The sequence below is a fragment of the Prunus dulcis genome, chromosome 7 (genome assembly GCF_902201215.1).
Source record: "Prunus dulcis chromosome 7, ALMONDv2, whole genome shotgun sequence".
Taxonomy (NCBI): Eukaryota; Viridiplantae; Streptophyta; class Magnoliopsida; order Rosales; family Rosaceae; genus Prunus; species Prunus dulcis.
Genome location: NC_047656.1, coordinates 16,997,456 through 17,012,402, shown reverse-complemented (window position 1 = coordinate 17,012,402; position 14,947 = coordinate 16,997,456). Strand labels below are relative to the sequence as shown.

Below are 14,947 nucleotides of genomic sequence, written 5' to 3'. Positions count from 1 at the left end.
AAAAAAAAAGGCGGGGGCAGAGAAAAAGGAAATGAATAATTAATACCTAATATTCTTGCGCCAACACTCAAATAGTTCATGAGATCTGCCAATTCTCACAGGAAAAACAACTACAATGTTTCTCTTTTGTTGCTCGTAAAATATTCTTGCACAATGGATTATAAACAACATGTCGGATTTTAATTGGAATATGATACATAATTGAGAAAAATAAAACACATCAATATAATATACCAAATTGCATCGCCCGTCAAAATGATAGAGCACTATAGTTGTCATTGCTCGCTTACGTTCCAAGATTCATACCATTAATTGTTTTATCTAGAAGATGATTAAACGAATCATAATACAATATCCATCAAGTTTTGGTGGATCATAGTAAGCTGCAAAGTCATAAACATCTGCACCCAAAAAAAAAAAAATCAAAAATAATAATAATTTGAATGATTAAAACTTGAGGAAAACAATTAATATTTACATATACATATATAAACCATATGTATATGCAGTAAAAAGTACCTTTATACAGGCAAGTATAAAGCTTGTTCAAGAAATTGGGATACAGTCTTTGAACCTCATAGTCCGCCTCTTCAACGCTTAGTTCATACTCCATATGGTGCTCTTTCATATTTCTTAAAAATCTGAGGAGGTCCAATATGTTTTTCCCATTATATTTGGTGTCCTTGTCTGCATAAATTTTTTGGAAGGTAGGACCCATATTTAGTTTGTTCCAAAACTTGTACTGTTGGAATTCAATACCATTTAGTATATTCTCGAATTTCCTCATGTTAGGTATTCCTATATGGGTAAGTCAAATTAAATTCCTCAAGTGGTTTGCAAGTTTCTCGATAAATTTATTGTACCTTAAAAATAAATAAAAAAATAAGTGTAAGTCAAATAAAATTCTATATTTATTTAATGTACAAACTAATATGACAAAAAAATTTCTTACTCAAATTTTTTGGGGTAAAAAAAAAAGCAGAAACTATCACGATTTGGCCAAGGAAATCCAAATTGCTGTAATACGTAAGTTGTCATCAAGATATTCTTGAAAGCCTTTAAATTGCTGATTATCACTGCCCGTGCTTCTCTAGGACTTATAGGATCTTGGATGTGACTGATGTTTATGATTTTGATTTTATCGGATACAAAGACATAACTACACATTTCATTCACAGTCATAAGAAAAGATTTACGAGAATGAATATATTTTATTGTCTGTAAAACAACCCTGTAAAAAGGATTACATATTTGAGAAAGAAAAAAAAAAAAGGGCGCGGGGGGAGAGAGAAAAAGGAAGTGAATAATTAATACCTAATATTCTTGCGCCAACACTCAAATAGTTCATGAGATCTGCCAATTCTCACCGGAAAAACAACTACACTGTTTCTCTTTTGTTGCTCGTAAAATATTCTTGCACAATGGATTACAAACAACATGTTGGATTTTAATTGGAATATGAAACATAATTGAGAAAAATAAAACACATCAATATAATATACCAAACTGCATCGCCCCGCCAAAATGATAGAGCACTGTAGTTGTCATCGCTCGCTTACATTTCAAGAACCATACCATTAATTGTTTTATCTAGAAGATGATTAAACGAATCATAATACAATATCCATCAAGTTTTGCTGGATCATAGTAAGCTACAAAGTCATAAACATTTGCACCCAAAAAAAAAAATTCAAAAATAATAATAATTCGAATGATTAAAACATGAGGAAAACAATTAATATTTACATATACATATATAAACCGTATGTATATGCAGTAAAAAGTACCTTCATACAGGCGAGTATAAAGCTTGTTCAAGAAATTGGGATACAGTCTTTGAACCTCATAGTCCGCCTCGTCAATGCTTAGTTCATACTCCATATGGTGCTCTTTTATGTTTGTTAAAAATCTGAGGAGGTCCAATATGTTTTCCCCATTGTATTTGGTGTCCTTGTACGCATACATTTTTTGGAAGGTATGACCCATAGTTAGTTTGTTCCAAAACTTGTATTGTTGGAATTCGGTACCATTTAGTATATTCTCGAATTTCCTCATGTTAGGTATTCCTACATGTTGTGAAGACGCAGCATTCTTTCAACAGGAGTCGAAGGAATAGGTGGTTTGCAAGTTTCTCGATAAATTTATTGTACCTTAAAAATAAATAAGTGTAAGTCAAATAAAATTCTACATTTATTTAATGTACAAACTAATTTGACCACAAAATTTCTTACTCAAATTTTTTGGGGTGAAAAAAAAAAAAAGCAGAGACTATAACAATTTGGCCAAGGAAATCCATCTTGCTGTAATATGTAAGTTGTCATCAAGATATTCTTCGAAGCCTTTAAATTGCTGATTCTCACTGCCCATGCTTCTCTAGGACTTATAAAATCTTGGATGTGACTGATGTTTATGATTTTGATTTTATCGGATACAAAGACATAACTACACGTTTCATTCACAGTCATAAGAAAAGATTTACGAGAATGAATATATTTTATTGTCTGCAAAACAACCCTGTACAAAGGATTACATATTTGAGAAAGAAAAAAAAAGGGCGGGGGCAGAGAAAAAGGAGATGAATAATTAATACCTAATATTCTTGCGCCAACACTCAAATAGTTCATGAGATCTGCCAATTCTCACCGGAAAAACAACTACAATGTTTCTCTTTTGTTGCTCGTAAAATATTCTTGCACAATGGATTATAAACAACATGTCGGATTTTAATTGGAATATGATACATAATTGAGAAAAATAAAACACATCAATATAATATACCAAATTGCATCGCCCGTCAAAATGATAGAGCACTATAGTTGTCATTGCTCGCTTACGTTCCAAGAACCATACCATTAATTGTTTTATCTAGAAGATGATTAAACGAATCATAATACAATATCCATCAAGTTTTGGTGGATCATAGTAAGCTATAAAGTCATAAACATCTGCACCCAAAAAAAAAATCAAAAATAATAATAATTCAGATGATTAAAACTTGAGGAAAACAATTAATATTTACATATACATATATAAACCGTATGTATATGCAATAAAAAGTACCTTTATACAGGTGACTATAAAGCTTGTTCAAGAAATTGGGATACAGTCTTTGAACCTCATAGTCCGCCTCGTCAATGCTTAGTTCATACTCCATATGGTGCTCTTTTATATTTCTTAAAAAGCTGAGGAGGTCCAATATGTTTTTCCCATTGTATTTGGTGTCCTTGTATGCATATATTTTTTGCAAGGTAGGACTCATATTTAGTTTGTTCCAAAACTTGTACTGTTGGAATTCAATACCATTTAGTATATTCTCGAATTTCCTCATGTTAGGTATTCCCATATGTTGTATGTTGTGAAGACGCAACATTCTTTCAGCAGGAGTCTGAAGGAATTGTTTATTTGCAAGTTTCTCGATAAATTTATTGTACCTTAAAAATAAATAAATAAGTGTAAATCAAATAAAATTCTATATTTATTTAATGTACAAACTAATATGACAACAAAATTTCTTACTCGAATTTTTTGTGGTAAAAAAAAAAAGCAGAAACTATCACGATTTGGCCAAGGAAATCCATCTTGCTGTAGTACTTGAGTTGTCATCAAGATATTCCTAAAAGCCTTTAAATTGCTAATTCTCACTGCCCGTGCTTCTCTAGGACTTATAGGATCTTGGATGTGACTGATGTTTATGATTTTGATTTTATCGGATACAAAGACAAACGGTCATAAGAAAAGATTTACGAGAATGAATATATTTTATTGTCTGTAAAACAGCCCTGTATAAAGGATTAAAAAAATATTATCAATATTAATTATTATGTAATTCATATTTGAGAAAAAAAGGGGGGAAAAAAAGGAAGTGAATAATTAATACCTAATATTCTTGCGCCAACACTCAAATTGTTTATGAGATCTGCCAATTCTCCCCAAAAAAACAACTACAATGTATCGCTTTTGTTGCTAGTAAAATATTCTTGCACAATGGATTACGAAATACATGTCGGATTTTAATTGGAATATGATACATAATTGAGAAAAATAAAACGCATCAATATAATATATCAAGTCTCATTGCCCCGCCAAAATGATAGAGCACTATAGTTGTCGTCGCTCGCTTACATTCCAAGAACCATACCAGTAATCATTTTATCTAGAAGATGATTAAACCAATCATAATACAATATCCATGAAGTTTGTGTGAATCATAGTAAGCTGCAAAGTAAGATTTCAAAACTCTGTTATGATTTATCTAGGAAGTTCGGAAAATTATTTGCTTGGCTAACTTTTTTTCCGAATCTTTAAATTTAAAAAATCGAACATCATTTTCTTCACCATCTTCAAAATATATTTTTTCAATGAAATAGACTTGAGATGAGTGGTTTTTTAACTCATACTCAACAAGTTTAGAGAAATCATAAGGAGGTCCAATACTCTTTCATCCTAGTATACGCTCTTCTTCTTATACCTATAAATATGTTTGAAGGCTAGAACCATTCTTCTAGCATCATTCCTGTTTTTTTACTTCTTAAATTCTAATACTATAACAATATTGATTTCTTCAAAAACAATAACATGATTATATGTTTCGTTTAAACTCATATGAAAAAAAAAACAATTATAATGTATCTCTTTTGTTGCTCGTAAAATGTTCTTGCATAATGGATTACAAACAATACGTCGGATTTTAATTGGAATAAGATACATAATTGAGAAAAATAAAACACATCAATATAATATACCAAATCGCATTGCCCAGCCAAAATGATAGAGTACATAATTGTCATCCCTCGCTTGCCTTCCAAGAACCATACCAGTAATCATTTTATCTAGAAGATGAGTAAACCAATCATAATACAATATCTATAAAGTTTGTGTGGTTCATAGTAAGCTGCAAACTAAGCTTTCAAAATCCTACTATGATTTATTTTCGAAGTTCATAAAAGTATTTTATTGGCTAATTTTTCTTCCGAAACATTAAATTTTAAAAATCGAACATCATTTTCTTCCCCATCTTCCAAATATATTTTTTGATCAAATAGACTTGAGGTGATTGGTTTTTTAACGCATACTCAACAAGTTTAGAGAAATCATAAGGAGGTCCAATACTCTTTCATCTTAGTATGGTCGACAGTGACCTGAGAGTTCTTTAATGTCACTCTCAGTGACTGACTTAAGAGTCTATTTCATGTCACTGTCATACTAGATCGGTTTGTCCAATTTTTAAGTAGCTGAACCATTTTGTCTTAATGCCCTCTTACTTATCCTTATATGGTAAAGCCCCTATCATATAACTTTCTTTCCTGCAACTTCTGCAATGCCAAATCTTGAGCCCGCTAGCTTGAAAATCTTGAATTATTTTGGTTGCTTGGGGCGCCTTTTTATTTTAACTTTTCGTCTTTGCTTAGAGTACAAGTAAAACGACTTTTAGGAAACACGAGAAAATGAACAAAAATATGAAAACGACACCTTCCGCCACAGCTTCCCATTCTCATTGATTTAAGTCGTTTGACAAAGGAGAAGATATACACTAACTGCCAAAGTGCCACAATGAAAAGTTATGACACGTGGCTTGCTTGCAGCATTTGGTGTTCATGATACGACACGTAATATTGCTGCTAAAAAAAAAAGATTAAACTACACAAGCTCGAGTGTGTATAAGTAAAAACCATCTCAAATTGTTTCGGTGATGGGTTTTGCTATTGGCTTAGCCCACTTTTCTCTGTGTATTTTACTTATTTCTTTTAGTTTTTCGATTTACATATCTTTATTTTTCCTTATTTGCTTTTGTGTAGGGTGTGATTGTTGATATTTCTTGTAAGTAGTTTTGAAAAGGTGTCTAGGATTCCTGGTTTTTACTTCCTCCCCTTTTTTTTTTTCTTTTTTTTTTTTTGGGTGTTTGGTTGATGTCGCGAATCATTTTTAAGATTTTCCTACCTTCACATTTAGGTTTCAGATAATGCTTTTATTTTACAAAGCACCTTCTCAAAAAGAAAAAAAAAAGAAAAGAAAAGAAAACTTATTTAGGCTTATATCAATTTTTTTTATTTTCTCCTTTATATATTATAGATGTAATGAGGGAAACTCAAGGTCACTTGTGGCATGGGCCTCACTTCGCCCATGTTCATGAATGGGAAGAATTCCAAAAATAATGTGTTAATGAACACATAATAAATTAAGATCTAGAGATGTAATTAATTTATTATTAAAATAAATTTGAGTGAGTGGATCCATTTTTGTTGGGTGCATATACAATCACCCACGAAGTTATCTTTTGATAGTTATCCAATCGTGATTTGTCAATTAAAAAAGACAACCAATTAACGCTAAAGTTTAGTGCCCAGGAGAAAAGGAACAAGCAATCCGAACAAGTCACCAACCCACGTGTCTGATATGTATACATATATAACTTGTCCCGACCGGCATAGCAAACCAAAAGAAGAGGAAGTTCGTTACGTCACCGTACATGAGGGAACAAACGTGGCACAATCCAGTTGGAAAGTTGAAGCTGACTGAACCTTTGGGAAACCATGACATGACGAGGATATTCAGACAGTGAAATTTCATAATTTCATAAATGTATAATGTGTGTATATATTTTTGATACATTTCCACAGATGATCAGGGCATGGATCAGACACATGACTCGTTCCTGAATCATACAAAACAAAAACAAAAACAAATAAATAAATGAAAGCACCAATTTCCCATATCATCAAAACTGTTTTCTTGTGATCACTTGTCGCTTGAGCAAACTAGCAATTAATTCACCCTCCTCTTTTCCTTCTAGTTTATCAGTCTCTTTCTCATCAATAATTACTCTCATTTCTCAGTCAGACTCTGATACCAACTACACAGATAAACAGAGAAAAAAACCAACAAAACCAAGTTGCGTGATTTTCTTCTGCAGGGTAATTGAAAGAGTTTTGGTGGTGGTGATGTATGGATCTTTGATCTTGGTTTTGGGTTTTTGTTTTGATTGATCTTGATTCTTGCTAGAAAGTGATCAAATTAAGGCAGAGGAAGATCACAAAGCTTCAGAAAAAGAAAAATGCTGGGAAATGGGGTGGTGGGGATTTTGTCAGAGTCAGTGAACAAGTGGGAGAGAAGAGCACCTTTGACTCCATCTCACTGTGCTAGGCTGCTCCACAGTGGGAGAGACAGAACTGGGGTTGCCCGCATCATAGTGCAGCCCTCCACAAAGCGCATCCACCATGATGCAATGTATGAGGATATTGGGTGTGAAATCTCTGAGGATTTATCCCAATGCGGCCTCATCCTCGGCATCAAACAGCCCAAGGTACTATTTTTTGCACTCTCTTTTTCTGCTTTGCTTTCAACGTATTGGGTCACCAATTTATTGACACAATTGTTTGGCCTTGGAATTGTGGTGCAGCTGGAGATGATTCTTCCTGATAGAGCCTATGCATTTTTTTCTCATACTCACAAGGCTCAGAAGGAAAACATGCCACTCTTAGACAAGGTCTTGTCTTGTTTGCATTTGCATGTATTAAGAGCAGGGCAGTGATTTATAATACTATGTTTTGTTTCATTACCAGTTTATCACTGTTTCTGTGGTGTGTAGATCCTAGCTGAAAGGGTGTCTCTCTATGATTACGAGCTTATCGTGGGGGATCAGGGGAAAAGACTACTTGCATTTGGAAAGTATGCTGGTAGAGCTGGATTTATCGACTTCCTGCGCGGGTTAGGACAGAGTATGTTCTGTTTCCTACAATGTCGATTTTCAACTACTTACTGGATTCATATGCTCTGGCTGAATTTGTTGTTCAAGGAAAAGTTTTTGCGGCTTTAGTTTACTTTTCAGTGCATGCAACTTTAGAGCTTGGGATGGTCCATGAGCTGGACTTTCCTATGTGGTTTCTTTAGATGTATTGATGTTTGAGAGTTGGTACTTTGGATGTGAGGTATGGCATTCATTTTTTAAACCTTCTTTCTGTTTTTCTCGTTCTTTCTTTTCTTTGTCAAGGGTACTTAAGTCTTGGATATTCAACACCGTTCCTCTCGTTGGGTGCATCTTATATGTATACGTCCTTGGCTGCTGCCAAGGCTGCAGTGATTTCCGTGGGTGAAGAGATAGCAACTCTGGGACTACCATCAGGAATCTGCCCTCTGGTCTTTGTCTTCACCGGTTCAGGAAACGGTACATTGCATATAAATCTCCTCTCATAAACATTAACAATATTGTCAAAATTCTGTTACTAGGCAACTTTCTGCAAATGCAACTCAAGAACTAAAATTTTGACATTGCATAGGTGAATTGCAGAATTCTTGTGTCTCACTTATTTACATTTTTAATGTGATATTGTTTTCAAGTTCTTATGCAGAGCACCATTTTTAGTATAAGTCAGTTCACATGATGCAGGATTTTACTATTTCTTATGAAACAAAAAATCTAGTATCATAATAGCTCTGATGTAACTATCTTTCCTGTAGTTTCTTCTGGCGCGCAAGAGATATTTAAGCTTCTTCCTCATACTTTTGTGGATCCTAGCAGACTTCCAGAGCTATCTGGGACGGTAAGTTGTCAAACCAGCACATAAATTGTGGATTTACTATTGATGCTTCCAACTGGATCCAGTAAGATAAGAATAATAGGAGAGAAAAAGGGCACTTCTAACCAGGTTCTCAGTGACTTCAGACTTGAGAGGGATAAAATGTTAGGTGCTAACACCCCTGCACAGACATATGGCATGCCTTCTTGTTATTAGCTTTCTACGTTTTCTTTTTTATTAGGACAAGGATGCTGCTCAACCTACAAGATCATCGAAAAGGGTCTTCCACATATATGGTTGTGTTGTGACTAGTAAAGACATGGTTCAACACAAAGATTCCACAAGAGCATTTGACAAAGTAAATTCCCTCATATTCATATCTTATTTTGCATTTGTTTCATTTTATTAATAGATCTTCGATTTACTTTTTCTTAGATCCTCCGGATCCTGAACACTTATAACAGAAAGAACTTTAAACATCTGAATTTATTTCAGGCTGACTATTATGCACATCCAGAACACTACAACCCTGTTTTCCATGAAAGAATAGCCCCTTATGCATCTGTAATTGGTATGCTTTACACTCTGCTATCAACTTTTTGAGACAAATCATTTGGGTTAGTGTCATTTAGTAAGTGCCTCGCTTGGCTTATAAATTAAGAAGGATTCTTGAAATATTATGGTTATTAAATGCACTCTTTAAGCTTATTTTTTTCTGCTTATTTTTTTTTCTGTTTTTTGGGTGGCAGTGAATTGCATGTATTGGGAGAAAAGATTTCCTCGCTTACTGAGTACCAAGCAGTTTCAAGATTTAATGAGGAAAGGATGTAAGCTTATTGGAATCTCTGATATAACTTGTGATATAGGGGGATCTATAGAATTTGTCAACCAAACCACGTCCATTGACTCACCCTTCTTCAGGTATAAGTTATAACATCGATAGATTCATGCATGAATACAACCTTGAAATGTATGCACGTGCTCTAGACGTAGAATTTTCAGCTCTGATAATAACAGTTCTCTTGGTATTTATTTCCGCTGCATCAAGCCTTTGATTCATGTGGGATATATATTTATCTCAATCTGTTTCACATACTCTACCATTTATTTCTAATATGTTCAATCATGGTTTACAGATATGATCCTGTGAATGATTCTTACCATCACGACATGGATGGGGCTGGCTTGATATGTCAAGCTGTGGACATTCTTCCAACAGAATTTGCAAAAGAGGTGAAGTACTTTCATGGATGGGACTGGCTTTTTCTTTAGCAAATGCAACAATTCTAGGATAATTTAAAGCCATAAATTACAGTTCTCATTATTAATAAAGCATTCCTTTTTTTTTTTTTTTGTGAAGGCTTCCCAACATTTTGGAGACATATTGTCCCAATTTGTTGGTAATTTGGCTTCTACAAGAGACATCACAAAGATACCTGCACACTTGACGAGAGCTTGCATAACCCATGGAGGAGTACTTACCTCATTGTATGAATACATTACACGTATGAGAAAATCTGGCTCAGAGTGAGTTTCAATTCCATCTCAGGCAAGGGCATATTCTTGCCTTTCGCTTCGCTCCTTTTTTCTTAATAATCGGGTGCAGTAAGTTATTCATAACTAGTAATTTTCTTCGGCTTGGAAGAACTGAGTTTTGTCTTTTTCATATTTCTTTTTTGTCAAAAAAGAAAATGGTTCAGTCTCAAACCACAGCAAACTGATTACTTGGTCAGAAATCTGTAACATGCATTCTTAAGTTGTGTAAAAAAATTTCTGAATTGATCTTGGAGATAATTGCCCTATGAGGCTATGCTTTTCTTGAGTATTGCAATAAGCTTATATTATCTTTTCTGATTTGCAGAGAAATATTAAAAAGTCCTTCTAAGCACCAATCTAACAAGAAGTATAACATATCAGTAAGTTTCTTTATTTCTCTTACATCTTTGGATGTTGCTCGTCTTATCATGCCAAAGATTATATGAATTATCCTAATTATCCTAAACTTGTGTTAGACTATCTCCTAATCAACATTGCTGAATGTAATCATAAATGACAGGTATCTCTCAGTGGTCACCTATTTGATCAATTTCTGATAAATGAGGCCTTAGATATTATTGAAGCTGCAGGTGGCTCCTTTCATTTGGTTAAGTGTGACGTGGGTCAATGTTCTAATTCTATGTCATTCTCAGAGCTTGAAGTAAGTACATCAAGTTTGATTATGAGAGAGGTTTTCTTCAGTTTTTTTTTTTTTTTTTCCTTACAGTATATATCGTCTTTAAATTCAATTTCACACTATAAAAGCAGTGTGCAAAATGTGATGGATATTTATAACCACTATTTGTAAATTAAAAAAATTGTAAGAAATGGCTTATCTCCCTTGAGTATACTGGTTCTGCTATGATTTTCGTCTGATGAAAGTTGAAACTATAATTTTCTTGATATGAACAGGTGGGTGCAGATGATAGGGCAGTTCTGGATCAAATTATCGACTCCTTAACTTCTCTTGCTAATCCAAACGAAAATTATGATTTAAAGCAAGAAAAAAATAAGATTTCTCTGAGGATTGGTAAAGTCCAGGAGAGTCCTATGAAGGAAAATGGCACGAAAAGAAAGGTTGGGGTTCTTATAATTGGCGCAGGCCGGGTATGCCAACCAGCTGCTGAGATGTTAGCATCCATTAGCGAAATGTCATCCCAGAAATGGTGTAAAGCATGCCTGGAAGATGATTTTGAAGAGAAGAATGATGTGCAAGTTACTGTTGCATCTCTCTATCTAAAGGATGCTGAAGAGGTATAACTGACCAAAATTATTTTTCTATTGCAAAAATCCTGCTTTAAATCCTACGATGGTCATCTTAATTTCAACTCTTTTCATGAGGATGTACGTTTTTCTTTTCCAAGCATGATGTGCAAATTTTTGTAAGTATCTTTATGTTTGTCTTGTCCTTTTGCATTTGAATATTTTGATACTGAAAGATTGGGTGCAGATTACTGAAGGTATTCCAAATACAAGAGCAGTTCAACTTGATGTGACGGATACCGGCAGTCTTCATAAGTATATATCAGAGGTAAAATGACTTTTCTGCAGTACACTGTGATACACTGTAAAACTGGTATGCAGCAAGGTGCACCGCAAAGTGCTGCATTAATGCTTTAAAGAGCAGTTTTTGTTAACTTCTAATATATACTCATGACAATTAGCTGCTCCTTTCTCCTTGTGTTCAAGATTAACCTTCAATTACGGCCTTACTTTGTTACTTTCTTTTATTCCCTCATGCAGGCTGAACTTGTTATAAGTTTACTGCCAGCTTTTTGCCACATTACTGTAGCAAATGCATGTATTGAGGTACTTTACATTGTCTCAACGTTATATTTACTTGTCTATATTTCTTTCTTTCCTTTATTTTTTGGTCTTGCCTTTCTTCCTACAGTTTGAGCTAAGGAAAAAGTTTCTGTCTTCATGCAGCTTAAAAGGCATCTTGTCACTGCTAGCTATGTTGATGATTCAATGTCAAAGCTAGATGAAAAGGCGCAGAGTGCCGGTATTACGATTCTTGGTGAGATGGGCTTGGACCCTGGGATAGGTAATCATTTTGCTGACAATATGAATGATAAACAGACAGTAACCAGTCTCTGAACAGCCTACATGTCCAATAGAAATGGAGTGTTTTTTTAACTCTACTGGATGTGATATATTACATTAGACACTTTTCATCAGGTTTATTGTTTTTCTTACCATTTTTTAGATTAAGCATTTATTAGTTTGATTTTGTCCTACTTCAGATCATATGATGGCAATGAAGATGATCAACCAAGCGCATGTCCGTAAGGGGAAAGTCCGGTCTTTCACCTCGTATTGTGGTGGACTCCCATCCCCAGCTGCAGCAAACAATCCATTAGCGTACAAATTCAGGTAATTTGGATTGGACGAGTATATATGTGACTGAGATTTTATCCTTACTGAGTAATAACCCTAGCTTCTAGTTTTAGTTGGAGTTACTTACTACTGATGAATCATTTCAGTTGGAGTCCTGCAGGAGCTATTCGAGCCGGGCGCAATCCTGCCACGTACAAGTCTAGGGGTGAAATTGTACAAGTTGATGGTAAGTTGTTAATGATGAGGGAAAAAATGATAAGTCCAAGGATTCAATTAGATGTGTGTGATTTGTCCTTTCTCTGCTCAAAGAGTTAGCCAGCCTCACATAATTCTGATATATTTTAGCCAGTAACATATTACAAGGATGCATTGATTTTTCTGGAGGTCTTTTTTCACTCTTTCACTTTACGTTACAAAACTGCAGGAATGAATCTCTATGATTCAGCTGTGAAACAACGGATTCCCAACCTACCAGCTTTCGCGCTGGAATGCCTCCCAAATCGTAACTCACTAGTTTATGGGGAATTGTATGGAATAGGACATGAAGCTTCAACCGTCTTTCGTGGAACCTTGCGCTATGAAGGTATGGCATGTTCGTCTTTTAGGCTAAGCTAATGTTTAGAGTCACGCTAGAAAACTTGATAGATTTGAGAGTCGTAAAGTAAGATTTGTTATATAGGGTAACATGGGTCATGGTAGAGAGAACAAAAACTGAAGACAGGGATGCACCAGGTGGTTAGTTCAGGGTGTTACATGACGTTCATGGAACTTACGAACAATTATTTTGCATAGGGTTTGGAGAAATAATGGGGACTCTCTCAAGAATTGGTTTATTCGAATCCGATCCTCATCCACTTCTCAAGGATGGAAAGAGACCCACATTCAGGAAATTTTTGTCTGAACTTCTCAAAATCGAAAGTGAAGATCTGGATGGACCTTTGATAGGAGAGAAAGTCATCCATGAAAGGATTATCAAGCTTGGATACTGCAAAGATCAAGAAACTGCATTGAGGGCAGCCAAGACCATAACGTATGCACATTGCATCTGTTACCCCTTTTTCTTTCCGTTCTTATTGTGTGCTCAGATTTTATAGACTAGGACTGAAATGGCTGGAAATTTTCTCCGTTTTCGAATAGATTTTTGGGACTTCATGATCAGAAAGAAATCCCTGCCTCCTGCCGAAGTGCATTTGATGTGAGTTGTCTCCTCATGGAAGACAGATTAGCATACTCCAGCACAGAACAGGTAAACTCCTTAGCAGCAAATAAAACAGGATTGGCACAGCCAAGTTATTTTATACCAAAGACGGCTTTTATATTCCTATCTATATTGCCAAACTTGTGTTATTGGAACTTGTGTGATTTGTGGTCAGGATATGGTGCTTTTGCATCATGAAGTAGAGGTTGAGTTCCCAGATGGACTTAGAGAGAAGCATTCAGGCACTTTACTGGAATTTGGGCAGACTAAGAATGGTAAAATGATCACCGCCATGGCTTTCACGGTTGGCATCCCGGCAGCCATTGGAGCGCTGGTACTTACTATATACGTTTCTGTTCTTCTACACCATGAAGTGAGGTAATGCCTAAACAAGTTTACTTCTTTTGCAGCTCATACTTGGAAACAAGGTCAAAACAAGAGGGGTCTTGAGGCCTATTGAACCAGAAGTATATGTCCCAGGTAACCACTTGCTCTTGTTTTCGTTTGGTTTGGTGTTCTATAATAAAGCTCTTATCATAGACATTTATATCAGACTTCTAGGTCTCTCTTTCGTTATTTAGCCTTTTTAGACATGAAATTTCATTGGCTGCAACAGTTTAACTGGAGTTGTTTGTGGTAATGCAGCCATGGATATAATACAAGCTTATGGCATCAAGGTAATGGAGAAGATCGAGTGACCCGAAAGATCCCCCTACCTCTTTCCTGTGTAGATGCAGCTATTCACCAGATATTTGATGCGCAACTAGTGCCTCGTTTCGCTTGACTGCAATGGAGCATAGATACTTGAAAGGGAGAGTTTGATACAATTATGTGGCAGGGCTCCAATGATGGGTTTGCAATGCCTTCCCAAGTTTTGTGGAAAAGGCGCTTGCAACTTAGAGGAGCTCCCTATTCCTACATTAATGTCAGCAAAATAACTTTGTGAACAATGGATTTGAACAATGGTTCTTCATATTCTTTGTGACTTTTCAGGTCAGGGATGGAAAAAGGGTTCGCATGAGCTTGAATAATTAAGTGTATCCAACATATTGCAAGAATTGTTTTTCTAGCATAATGATGTACAACCTTTGTGCATCTAATTCAAAAGAAGCCAATTCATAAGTTCAATACGCAATACGAACATGCATTTTCATGGTCTGTCAAATATAGAACATCAAGGTTAGAACAAAATTTGACATCTCAATATTCTACTAGCAACAGCAGCAGCAGCGGCAAATACAAAACAAAACAAACAACTGGCATCCTAGTTTTGAAAAGCTTCCATCGAGTGAATACGGTGGTGGTGGTGTTTGGGGGTGGGGGTGTGGGATGGGTGTGGGGCGGGGCTACACTTAAGAAT

The 14,947-nt window shown here is 35.3% G+C and overlaps 1 protein-coding gene across 1 annotated transcript; it reads left to right on the top strand.

Moving 5' to 3' along the window:
• The first annotated feature begins 6,465 nt into the window (after nucleotides 1-6,465).
• LOC117635831 (alpha-aminoadipic semialdehyde synthase) lies at nucleotides 6,466-14,715 on the top strand. Its single transcript, XM_034370199.1, has 24 exons — nucleotides 6,466-7,300; nucleotides 7,397-7,483; nucleotides 7,586-7,715; nucleotides 7,988-8,161; nucleotides 8,455-8,537; nucleotides 8,755-8,871; nucleotides 9,009-9,084; nucleotides 9,263-9,434; nucleotides 9,650-9,746; nucleotides 9,874-10,040; nucleotides 10,375-10,429; nucleotides 10,570-10,710; nucleotides 10,962-11,303; nucleotides 11,500-11,580; nucleotides 11,793-11,858; nucleotides 11,979-12,096; nucleotides 12,296-12,425; nucleotides 12,536-12,615; nucleotides 12,814-12,972; nucleotides 13,182-13,419; nucleotides 13,527-13,635; nucleotides 13,763-13,921; nucleotides 13,998-14,067; nucleotides 14,233-14,715. The coding sequence occupies exons 1-24, from the start codon at nucleotides 7,052-7,054 to the stop codon at nucleotides 14,283-14,285; spliced, it is 3,153 nt and encodes a 1,050-aa protein (XP_034226090.1). The 5' UTR covers nucleotides 6,466-7,051; the 3' UTR covers nucleotides 14,286-14,715.
• Nucleotides 14,716-14,947: the final 232 nt, after the last annotated feature.

Bases quoted from the DNA above. Each gene is read 5' to 3' on its own strand.
- LOC117635831 (XM_034370199.1), top strand. From the start codon at position 7,052: ATGCTGGGAAATGGGGTGGTGGGGATTTTGTCAGAGTCAGTGAACAAG. The intron at 12,616-12,813 runs GTAAGTTGTTAA...ACAAAACTGCAG, and splicing joins TGAAATTGTACAAGTTGATG to GAATGAATCTCTATGATTCA. The intron at 12,973-13,181 runs GTATGGCATGTT...TATTTTGCATAG, and splicing joins TGGAACCTTGCGCTATGAAG to GGTTTGGAGAAATAATGGGG.